The following is a 12,103-nucleotide window of genomic DNA, read 5'->3' as shown; positions in this document are numbered from 1 at the left end:
AGTCTGTCATTATTCTTTAGTCTGCCACAAAAAACAACATAAATCAGACCTTTCAGTATAGCCTAACGCTAATAAGCTTAAACGACGTTTTGCAGTGCCCCGAACAATCAATCACAATCAATCACTCCTTTATGCGTGCAGCACTGTCCTCACGGCTGCAGCAACTTGCGCTCTAATAATAGGCAAAATAGGCTACAGAATATTTCGTTCTGTATTGACAGGTGCAATATTTGAAAATCGATCATATATATTTTTTTATTACATTTATATATGCATTTATGTAAAAACTTAAACTTTCAAACATCAAAATGTCATTTATTAATATGTTTTCATGTCAAAATGACATACAAACATCTTTTCCTATTCTATTTTGCCTGGAAACGCTTCCAACACGCTTGCGTGTCGCGTGAAAAATAGGCATCGGTTTTGCATGCACGCGTTTTCCGCGCGGCTCGAGGCGCGCCTGAGACGCGCGTGTCACGCAGGCAGTGTGCAAGCTCAACCTGTTAACAGGGGAGCCGAAATAAAAACGGACACGCCACGCAGCCAGTGTGTCGCCGGCCTCAACCTCCGCAGACAGATTTAATGTTTATAAGACAATAACTACTCAAGATTTTGCTTTAGTATAATTTTCGGGACAATTAGGGCCAGATTCGGGATTCGGGACAACAGTTTAGATTTCGGGACTGTCCCGAATTTTTCGGGACGTCTGGTCACCCTATTTGCAGATGAGCAAAATTTCTCCGTGACTTCACATTTCTTGATGCGGGTGTGTAAATGCGTTTTGCACCATATTCACTGCAGCAACTGTAGCAAAAATGTGAGCGTATGAGTTTCTTAATTTGTGATTTGTAGAATAGGATTTGTGCACCTGCAATGAAGAATTTGAGAAGGTGTGACTGTTGTGTTGTGTTTGTGGAAGATAAAAAAAAGTCTACAAGTTTGCAACTCTTAAAACATTTCTCTCTGTGACTTCAAATTTACTGATACACATGTGTGGCTATTCTCTACAACTACAAATTCCACTGTCACAGGCGTTCAGTAGTTTTGCACCAAAAATACCTCCATATTTTGGGGAGTAGCAGCTAAATCAGTCAAGCTCTTTTACATTTTAACCTTATAAAATCTTCCCAGTCATATGCCAGACATTTTCTGCACCTCATTGGCATGTTTTATAATGTCAACCCAGGGATTGATCACCTCTGATGGTCTTTCACACACATTGATTTAGTTCAGCTTGCATTTTGTCGTTTTATCTTTTATCCTCTGTGAGGATTTTGAAATATTTTGCCTGTATTCAAAACTTTTTCCATAATCGCTTCCTCAGGTTCTTTGGGAATCACATTCCTTTTTTGCAGATAATCTTAATTATCACCATTTCATTTATTGTTAGCTTAAGTTAATTTAAAAGTCCTAATATGTAAGCATGCAATAATGCAGGACTTAAGGGGGGAGGTGGGGGATCAAGTCAGTTTGTCATCACAGCATTATTTTCAGTAATGCTGGTCAATTTTCAGTGTCAATTGTTTTGATTTTCTGAATAAATGTGTTGATGTAGCACACCCTTTATGTATGATGTAATTAATGCAGTTCTATATTTTGAAGTGAGAGTAAAGGCTGGAAAACATTACACAACTTTTAAAATCCAAACAAATCACTATAAATGGTTAAAGAGAAAAACTGCATCATTCACTACCAGACTTTGAAGTTGTGACCACAGCGAACTCATGCAGAAATGTGCATCTTGTTGGCATGACAAATGAAAACAATGTTTTCGAAAAGTCTGCGCACATCATACACTACATGATTTTTTGTGAGCTCTGTCAACTCTTGACTGACCAAAAGCTGCAGACGGGCTCTGACTTTCGACTACTGGCGTCAACTCAAAATCTGCTAAAGTCATGTAGCGTATTCAAGCCTTTACTGGAGACAAGTGTCTCGCTATTTGATTCTGTAGCATCAAAGGAGAAAATAAAAATGGACCGTGAATCATTACTGACATACAAAAATACATTTTATTTCTAAAAATATTTAACATTTTTACATTATCAAAATAGAAAGCATTAATGAAAACATCTTGGAAGTCTATAAACCTACTTCAAAAATATTGTAGGTTATTATTCTCATTTGCCTCAAACTGGTTTACAGATGTGCCTAACAGGGACTTCAGGCAGAAAAAAGAGCCAATGTAAATCGCATGCTGTCTGTGATCTTATTCTAGATTAATCATTTTGAGAAATCATCTCCTATCAAATTGTATCGGGAAACCCATTGTGTCCCCTTGTGAAATCAAGTATTGTACAATGCAAAGGAGCCAGGGTTCATAAATCCTGAGTAGGTATAACTCTTGTTTGTTAGTTCACATCTGGACACTTCAATGGAACTTCATGGCAGGCATAAATCTAGCAAATATTACAAAACCATCGCCAAAGCTTTCTGTGTAGAGTATTGTGTCTAGTCAATTTCAGTAACAGCAATATAAAGCTAAGAAGATGCAGTACAAGTCTGTTCCTCTGTATTTCTGATTTGGCATAAAGACAGATCCAGCAGGGCAAGTTCACTGATCTCCTGTAACAGGACATAGAGGTTTGGTGTTCTGCTCTGTCTGAACTTCCTCTCCTCCCTGCTCAGTTTGGACTTTCTCCCCTTCTCTTCCTCTGCCTGGAGTGAGGCCTCTTCTGCCCAGCGCACCACTTCCTGAACCAGCTCAGACCGACCTCGACCAACTGGCTGCGACTCGGGTTGCACGGCGCAATGAGGCTTGTTCCTGATAAGCTGCAGACACAAGCTGTCGGCATGGCAACGAGATGGTTCTACAGAGATACGAACCTGTGGAGGAAGACAGACACAAGAGGATGAAGAAAAAAAATGCAACAAGCAAATATCTATGACAGTCCAAATAAAGGTACCACAAACAATGTGATTTTTTGTTGTTTGCTGGGAATTTACTTACTGTAATGTGGTCGAAGAGGTAAAAGGTATGAGTTCCAGTGCTGGTGCAGGTGCTGATCCTGTCAGGGTATCTCTGCAATGTCCCAGCCTTCCACTCGCATCTTCCATCTTCATCGACACTGACCACCTGACCCTCTCGATCCTTAAGGTACACAGCTCCCTTCAAACCATACCTGTGTGAACAGGTTACATGATGAGTGTTACAGCAGCTTGACATCAAACATCATGTCCATCATACATTTAAGAGCTATTTTTGGTGTACACTGCCATTCAAAAGTTGGGGTCAGTAAGATTTTTGAATACATTTATTCAGGATGCATTAAATGAATAAAAAATGAAAAAAACTTTTACATTGTTACAAAAGATTTCTATTTCAAATAAATGCTGTTCTTTTAAACCTTCTATTCATTAAAGAATCCTGAAAAAAATGTATCACAGTTTCTACCAAAAAATAGCACAACTGTTTTAAACATTGATAATAAAAGGAAATGTGTCTCGAGCATCAAATCAACATATTAGAATGATTTCTGAAGGATCATGTGACACTGAAGACTAGAGTAATGACGCTAAAATTCAGCTTTGCATCACAATGATAAATTACATTTTAAAATATATTAAAATAGAAAACATTTACTTGAAATTGTAACAGTACCATTATGCTATTTTTGATCAAATGAATGCTACCTTGGTGAGCATAACTGCGTTATGCAAAGTGCTAATTTGCATTCCTGCTGAAACAAGCGTTCTAGCATGAAAATGTTGCCTATAAATAGTGTTGCGCGCCATCTTATCAAATTCACATGATCAACCTCTCCTCCATTTTGCTTGGGAACTAATGTGGTCGGAACCAAAGTTTACAGGACTGGGTTCTCTGGAATCCTCTCAAGTGGAGGACTTCTACATTCCAATTGGTTGCCGCCGAACCGCGCCACAGCTCATTACCATAAACCGGACCTGACTTCAACTCTCCTCGCCGCCCACACCGTACAAGATGCATCGCGCCGCCCTCACCAGAGCTCGCCGCCGTGTGAACGCAGTTAGAGACTTATTTAAAAAAATTTAAATGGTAGTGTATAACTTTTTGTTTAACATTTTGTCTACACCATGTTCAAAACAAAGAAATATTCCATAAGTGGGTCATTACTGTGGTATGAAGGCAAGAAAACCATTAGCTCGGACACCATAGATCACAGCATCAGCCACACAGCGCTCATCTGTGTTGGAGTCTTTATCTCTAAAGTAGAGGCATTGGAAGAGCTCTGTGGACTGCTTCTGTGCGTGCTGCGCTGCCTGTCACACAAACAGAGAGTTCGAGAAGTGTTGCTGTAATTTCCCAGAAAATCATTACTATTTTACTGTTAAAATATTGACACAAAAGCTAATGGCCCCACTTACTCTGTTTTTATTGTTGATTTGTTGAGCCAGCTCCTCAAGTTCTTTGTTACTGGCCAAAGCTTTGCTTAGTGATCCTTCCTTCTCCAGCTGAACGGCAGCCATGAGCAGCCGGTGAACTAATACATCAGCATAGCGTCTGATTGGAGAGGTAAAGTGAGTGTATCGATCCAGTGCAAGACCTGAAAACAACATGAACAGCAAAACATGATTTATAACGGCTTCAACCTTTTAGTTCTAGCAAGCAAGTATACCAAAATTGTCACTATGTCTATGGAGGTTTTAAATCACGGTAGAATTTTTATTCATACTATTTATTGCTATAAAAATGAAAACTCTGTTTAACATCTGTAATTTGTAATATTTATATAATAAAAAATGAGAGAATGAAAAGCATTTACCATAGTGATAGTACTGTTCCTCTGGACAGGCTCCTGTAGAGAAGTAAAGGGCATTAGACATCGCCTGTGTGGCCATCATTTTCAGTAACCTGTTCACCAGGGGGTCCTGAGGATCCACAGCTCGCTCCAGAGAATCAGCCAGAGCCCTGTTTGACCTAGTTTAAACAATACAGACAGACACATTGATTTAATTATACTTATTTCTATTTGTTCTATTTTTATTTATATATACACTACTGTTTAAAAGTTTGGGGTCAGTATTATTGAAAGAAATAATACTTTTATTCATCAAGGATGCATTAAATGAAACTTTTTTTCAACATTTATAATAAGAAATGTTCATTGAGCAGCAAATCAGCATATTAGAATGATTTCTGAAGGATCATGTGACACTTGGAGACTGAAAATTTTGCTTTACCATCATAGGAATAAATAATTTAAAATATAATAAAATAGGAAACAGGTGTTTAAATGGTGCTAATATTTTACAATATTACTGCTTTACTGTATTTTTCATCAAATAAATGTAGCCTTCATGAGCATAAGAGACTTCTTTCAAAAACTTAAAAAAATAAAAATAAATTGTCATTAACTTTACCTTGTATCAATACTGAAGCCACGGGCTTTGGCACTGTCGATTAGCTGATTGAAGAACTCCTGTTTGGGTGGTGGGTGATGACGTAGAAGAGCTTGATGTGGAAAGCTCTCCTGTATCTTTCGTGCCACCCAGTGGTTGGCATAGATCATGCACTCTGCCACAGTCTCATGAACCTCCAAAGGCTGTTTGGGCACAAGGGCTGTAATGTTCTTCTCCTCATCCAGCTGAGCCCTAACCTCCACCCCCTCCAACTCCAGGGCACCACCCTTATCTCTCTGTGCCCGGAGGTGCCTGGCTACCCTCGTCAGAGTCTCCAGGGCCAGCAAGAGCTCAGCCAGTTTCTGGTCCCGCTGCGAACTCTTGAGCTGGCCTAGCTCAGGCACCTCAACCTCCTCGCCGTTCAGCAGGCTCTGGGCCAGCTCATAGTAAAGCTGATAGGAGGAGCGAATAAGAGTGCGACCGTACCAAACCGTACACAGATTCAGAGACTCAGCATCCAGCTCCCACAGCACACTCATGGCATATCTGGAACAAATTACAGAGCGATTCCTTTGTTATTTCTCATTAAAGTCACAGAATACAGACAGAAAATCCACAGATTCTGTTTATCTGAAAATGCCAGCTGCATATTAGGGCCACTTTCAAAGTGTCAAATAGCAGGGAAAGGTCTGTGTGTTACTCACCGGTCCACTCCTCCAAGGAGGGAGCACAGGTCAGCACTCAACACCGCTGGCAGCATGTCATACCTCCGGTCAGCAAGGTAGTAAGTGGTTGCCCTGTGTTTAGAAAAGAGAGCTGAATTCATTTATTTCAAGGCTGCATTTATTTGATAAAAAATACAGTAAAAACAGTAAGTTTGTGAAATTATATTTCAATTTAAAATAGCTGTTTTCTATTTGAGTGTATTTTGAAATGTAATTTATTGCTGTGAAGGCAAAGCTGAATTTTCAGCATCATTACTCCAGTCTTATAACATTTCTTATAATTATTTCTTATTATGCTGCTTATTTTTTTATGGAAACCGAGATCAATATTTTTAAGGATTCTTCAATGAATAGAGAGATCAAAATGTATCTGAATTAGAATAAAAAAAATTTTACAGTCAATTTAATGCATCCCTGCTGATTTATTGAAAAAAACAAAACAAAATAATCATACTGATCCCAGTGTACAGTGTGGTAGTGTATGCAACTTATTTAATTGTTTGGACTAGTTACCATTATATTATATGCTATAAAAATATTTCTATATTTATAAATGTACATTCACCATAGACATTTGATAAACATATGAATCATTATTCCTCTTAATTAGTAAGTGTGACAAAAAACATGACATTAAACAAATATATCAATGTGTCATATTAATTATATTAAACAATAATATACTCTCAAATATATATCAATCCACCGCTAAATATTAAATAACTGGCAAATGTCCATACCTGGACCGTGCCTCTAGGTCTGTAAGAGAACCCTCCTTGACAAAGTGAGTGACATCAGCAATGTGAACACCCAGCTCTAACCGTTTCCCCCCAGGCAAAGTCCGTACAGACAAGGTGTCATCCACGTCCTCACAGCCCTTAGGATCGATACTGAACACTAGATGCGTCTCTCTCAGGTCCCGTCGAGAGGACACCTCACTGCTGTCCATCTGCCATGGGTTCTCCTCTGTGTTAACTGGCATCTCTCGCAACTAAAGAGACATTCAAAAACAAAGATTTTATGGGAATAAACCTTGTACGTTTCTGGAAGGTCTACTATTGGGGATTTACATTTTTAGTAGGTCAAAAATCACAGTTTATTCATTTGAAATGACTCAACCCAGATGCTGACACTATGACCTCACCTGTGCCTCTGAGAATGGTGGCACATGGATGCAGTTCTCCACCAGAATGGTCTGAATCTCAGTCTCCAGCTCACCTGCTTTCCCCAGAACCCTCACACAGTGACCATTTGGGTAGACAGAAGTACTCTCCCACGAATCCAGACGCACAATTACTCTTTGGTCCTACACAGAGAAGCGTGCCAGATGAACAAGACTCATACCACCATTCAAAAGTTTGGGTGAAGATTTTTAAATGTTTTTAAAATGATGCATTTAAATGATAAAAAAATACAATTCAAATAAAACAGCAATATTGTGAAATAATATTACAATTTAAAATAACTGTTTAATATTTTAGTATTTTTTAAATGTAATTTATTCCTGTGATGGCAACGCTGAATTTTCAGAATCATTACTCCAGTCTTCAGTGTCTCAAAAACCAGTTGTGCTGCTTAATATTTTTGTGGAAACCATGATAAATCTTTTCAGGATTCTTTGATGAAAAGAGTTCAAAAGTACAGCATTTTTTTAGGAAAAAATCTTTTGTAGCATTATAATTATCTTTACTGTAATTTCTTTGCTAAATAAAAGTATTAATTTCTAGTTCTTCAGTCATTCATTTCTAATTTCAGGAGTGTACTAAGTCTACTAAAGGTTTGAGTGTTAACAAAGGGTGTAAACAACAATATAAACATTACTTTGCACTTGCTGCAACGAGATCTGCTATTCTAGCCTTAATGCGCTTAAAATACTGAATTATATCTCCACCTGCAGTGCCTCCGCCTGCTGTGTGCTGATACGGATTTTAGGTATGCGGTAGTCCCATGGAATGACCAGAATCTTCTGTGAATTTCGGCTCTGGGACTGCACCTCCTCGAGAGGAGGAAATGTCACGACGTAGTCTCTCCAGTTCCTCTGCAGAATACCCACCACCCTGCCTATAGAAAATAGAGGAGAGAGTTAAAAACAGCCACAACTTATTCAATCTGCAGTGAGGTTCAAAAACCTACTGAAACTTTGGGAATGTTCTCATTTGAACAAGACATTTTCTTCAATAAAATTGTCACTCAAACATACTAGAAATAGTGAATAAAAAATATCTAAAATTTGAAAAATTATATATTGATAGATTGTTATGATCTCTACATCTGTGTAGTTCTTTGTCATAAATGCAGTTTACATAATATGATGCAGGAGCAATTCAACACGGTTTCCCATCCACTGTAAAATTTGGGCTTATTTATTTATTTATTTTATGAAATTCCTTTTACCTAAATGGCATGAGACTGTGTGACTTTTCATACTCTTGTTATACTTCATACTTCAGTGCAATAAAATTACAGAAATTTGTTATAATATTCATTTTATAATAAATCCAAAAGCAAAACACGCAAAACGAACTATAAAAGGGAGTGATGAATGGTCCTCTGCTTCTATCTACTGGTTATATTGGTAATTTCATGTCATTTTCAAGTGTGTTTGTTTTCCATCAGGTGACAGAAATCCTGGTACATTTTCCATGTTATCTCCATGAATGAAAATGATAAATGTAGATCTTCTTTAAAGTTAATTTTACTGCACAAATGTAGAGTTTAAAAATGTGTTTTTTTGTTTTACTATTTTACATATTGCCAATCTAGACAATTACAGTAATATAAAGTTTGTCTATATTAATGAATATTAGCTGGTAATTTAAAATGATTAGAAATTAATTCAATATTCAGGGATTGACTTGATAGGTGTATAAATGTACTCTTTGTACAACTTTCACTTGTAATGGAGTAATATTTGACCACTAGTATCTGTACTTTTACTCAAGTGATAAAGTTGTTTACTTTGTCCACCTCTGCTTATGGTTACCTGTGGGCAAGGGCTGACTCTGGGTGTCCTCCTGTGCCCGCTCCTCCCCCTGACCTTCAGTAAGCGCCATAGTCCTGCCCTTCCACTCATTACGGGGCAACAGCTCTATGACAACCACATCTCCATGCACCGCCCGGTTACGATGCTTCGCTCCACTGATCAGCACATCACTGTTTAGCTCTAACAACACAGAATCACACAGGCAGGGTCAAAGGTAAAAGACCATAAAACCATCAAGATCAATAAGTGTCAGTAATCAGAAAAATTTGAACGACTGATTAAAGTATGTTGATAACAACCTGTATTTTTGCTGGCTGAACCCTCATAACGGACAAAGGCTTCATGCTGTGCTCGATGTTTGTTCACACTGAGGTTGCCCTTAAGGGGGAGAGAGCTGGTTGGAATGTATCCACCAAAAAAAGAGATCTGAAAAACAGGAGTATCTCTGAGAGGCACTTACCTGGATGTACCTTCCAGATTTTATACCAGCCTCCAGCACCTCCGCAGGCAGGTGTTCAGAGTACACCTTCTCTGCTCCCTCACTCTCTCGCTCTTGAAGGGTCTGAGCAATGGAGTTGTACAGATCATGGGCGGCCTGCAGGTCCGGACAGAAACTTAACAGGTACTCCTACAGAAGAGTTCACTGGTGTTACTAATGGACAAGTATGTTGATCTCATTTAATGCACTTAAAATCTGGATTACTTTGTGAAATGCAGAACAGTCTACACCCAGCTCTTCACAATTTGTTACAAATTAAAAATATGTATGGTAAATGTATGATGATAAGCCAGTCATTATCAAAAAAAAAAAAAAAACCTGACAGCTTGTTCATACATAATCCTAGATAAATAAATGGACATTATTTTTTATTATGTGAAAAAAAGAGATTGCAGTCATATGACAAACGTGAAACTAGCACAATGATTTAGGGAATTGGTTTCCTGGCTGAGACAAAAGTCAGTTATAAAATTGAGTGGTCATTAAACATATCTGACTCCAGAAAGATACTGAAAATCCAACACCAATAAAATAAAAATCCAATAAAATAAAAGAACATACCCGAGTTGAGATGACATACACTCCGCTGTTTAAGGCACTATATTCTGAAATAGCGTCACTATCTTCTGTAATCATGACCACTGGCCGGAGTCCAGCCATATGATTATAGTACCAAACTGCTGCATTGTACACTTTTCTGGAAGCAACATAATGTTCACAGATAAAAATGACTCTCCCATGAGTGATCAAATATTTTTCGGAAATATGCTTTCCTCTAATCCTGTGAAGTGCCTCGTGGAAGCAGCTTCACTTCTCAATAAGGTTTCATATAAAAATTGCACTGCATGCTTCCATTGTTTATTGAAAATCAAAGTGCATGACACATCAGAGGAGAGGAGGTTGACACAAATTAATACTCTATTTCTCTATAGTCTATTAATACTCTCAATACTCTTTTCTCAAAGTACACAATGCATAAAAAGAAAGTGTAATACTGGATAGATTAGTCACTCAGGACTCACCTCGTTTGCCATTTGTCCTGAGACTCACCCTTGTCTCTGGGGCAGTAGGAATATTGCTGAAACTCATTTGCAAACATCACACAATCATGGCGAGGGTCCTTCAGTAAAGCACGCAGTCTGTTATAGAGCCTGTACAAGACGAAACAAAATGCATCTATAAAAGCAACCTTTAAAAGTAACCCTTCTCATTTTTCTGAAGGAATTTTCCTTTTTTTATTCACAAACAACAACACTAGAAGTGAGTGAAAAATGCACAATGTGTGACAGTAAAATAAAGTAAAACCGATGACAAAAAATAATATTTGAGAGGTCGACCTGCGTCCACGAGTGTGCTGAATAGTCTGGTAGGCTGTCTGGGTCAAAACGATCCCCTGCATCTCCCTGAACTCCAGTATCTCCAAGAAATCCCGAACCACTCCCACATCCGGAACCACATAGTGGGTCACATCACTAGACAGCACCTTCCCAACTGTTGGACCACAAAATGGTCGATATCATATTGTAAACCATTACCGTCTTATCTAAATTGTAAACGCAATATGAAAATTCACACATACAACAAATTAATTGCAGGATGAATTCCCGAACAAAAATATTTCTCACCAAAACATCAGATAGTAAATCACTGATCATTATCAGTGTAGTAGGGTGAAGAAGTGTTGCAAGGTTGCAACTTTCACAAACAAGATTTGTGACGTTTGCTTCATTACTACAAATCGACTTTAGGTTCGTACTAAACTAGTATGGAATGGTAAAAATCTGACATTATTCCAGGGGGCGTGACATTCACAATGAGAATTACTGTACAAAGTAAGATTTTCTGAATCAATGTAAGTTAACATTTCCTAAAGCTATGTAGAAGGTAGAAATGTCTTATTTTAAGATTACCTCTTGTTAGAGGTTGTTAAAAAAAATTAACTAACGTTACACATTTCATGTAGTTTTTATTGTTTGGCTGTCTCATGCTTCTTATACTGTCTATGGTCTCATGTCATGCTCCTATTCTTACCGTTGTGACAGTTCGCTTGACAGAAGGAGCTTCCACACGGCACCTGCTCCCTCACATAATGCTCCCGAACCACACGGACCTTTCTACCCTTTGAGCTGTTCAAATGTAAAACCTTCTCGGTTTTAATCATGACCGAATTATGCATAATAATCTACAGTTAGAGGTAATAGTAGCATTCAAAAACATCAGTCAGGAGCCTCAATTCTTCTTTTCCGTTTATCATCAAGATGAGTTTCTCATTTTGGAAATGAATCTGCGCCATCTACAGGACTGGAAGACGAGTGATCAATCAGTCACGGAGACACATTTATTTAAAATCATTTTTATTATTTATAATAAACTGAGAACCTACTGTCATGTTAATTCTCTATAAATTTTTTTAAACTATAAAAATTCTTCACATAGGCTCAGAAGAAAGGTATAGACCTGTGTCAGAAAATTATTCCCCCAGTTAACTGTCATAAACTTTATCTTCTAGACAAAAACATAGTGTGCATAGAGAAGTTGTGTCATAATGCTGGTCATTTCACACCATCTTGCATA

At 38.0% G+C, this 12,103-nt stretch overlaps 2 protein-coding genes across 3 annotated transcripts in view; one reads left to right on the top strand and one right to left on the bottom strand.

The window, feature by feature from the left end:
* The window catches only part of tipin (timeless interacting protein), a 99,258-nt gene extending 97,698 nt beyond the window's left edge, over positions 1-1,560 (top strand). For both annotated transcript variants that reach the window (XM_082162282.1, XM_082162283.1), the window contains exon 9: positions 1,083-1,560. The gene's annotated coding sequence lies outside the window, so the exon portion shown is untranslated. The remainder of the gene's footprint in view (positions 1-1,082) is intronic.
* Positions 1,561-1,996: 436 nt separating this feature from the next.
* On the bottom strand, positions 1,997-11,922 carry dis3l (DIS3 like exosome 3'-5' exoribonuclease). The gene is made up of 17 exons (XM_082162236.1): positions 11,561-11,922; positions 10,867-11,020; positions 10,552-10,680; positions 10,091-10,226; positions 9,491-9,658; positions 9,330-9,408; positions 9,031-9,210; positions 7,939-8,108; positions 7,192-7,353; positions 6,788-7,038; positions 6,027-6,119; positions 5,344-5,868; positions 4,746-4,900; positions 4,348-4,526; positions 4,097-4,242; positions 2,954-3,125; positions 1,997-2,829 (listed from the first exon to the last, which is right to left on the bottom strand). Exons 1-17 carry the CDS (start codon positions 11,703-11,705, stop codon positions 2,485-2,487), a joined length of 3,189 nt encoding a protein of 1,062 aa, XP_082018362.1. The 5' UTR covers positions 11,706-11,922; the 3' UTR covers positions 1,997-2,484.
* Between the last annotated feature and the right edge of the window lie 181 nt (positions 11,923-12,103).

Source organism: Leuciscus leuciscus (assembly GCF_965113295.1).
Source record: "Leuciscus leuciscus genome assembly, chromosome: 2".
In the NCBI taxonomy this organism is placed as follows: domain Eukaryota; kingdom Metazoa; phylum Chordata; class Actinopteri; order Cypriniformes; family Leuciscidae; genus Leuciscus; species Leuciscus leuciscus.
Note: the sequence above shows the minus strand (reverse complement) of the source record. Positions and strands in the feature narration are given on the sequence as shown.

Excerpts from the sequence above, each read along its gene's own strand:
- dis3l (XM_082162236.1), bottom strand. The coding sequence starts at position 11,705 with ATGCATAATTCGGTCATGATTAAAACCGAGAAGGTTTTACATTTGAAC. Across the intron at positions 9,659-10,090 it reads TGTATGTCATCTCAACTCGG|GAGTACCTGTTAAGTTTCTG; the intron begins GTATGTTCTTTT and ends ACTCTTCTGTAG. Across the intron at positions 8,109-9,030 it reads GAGTCAGCCCTTGCCCACAG|GCAGGGTGGTGGGTATTCTG; the intron begins GTAACCATAAGC and ends TATTTTCTATAG.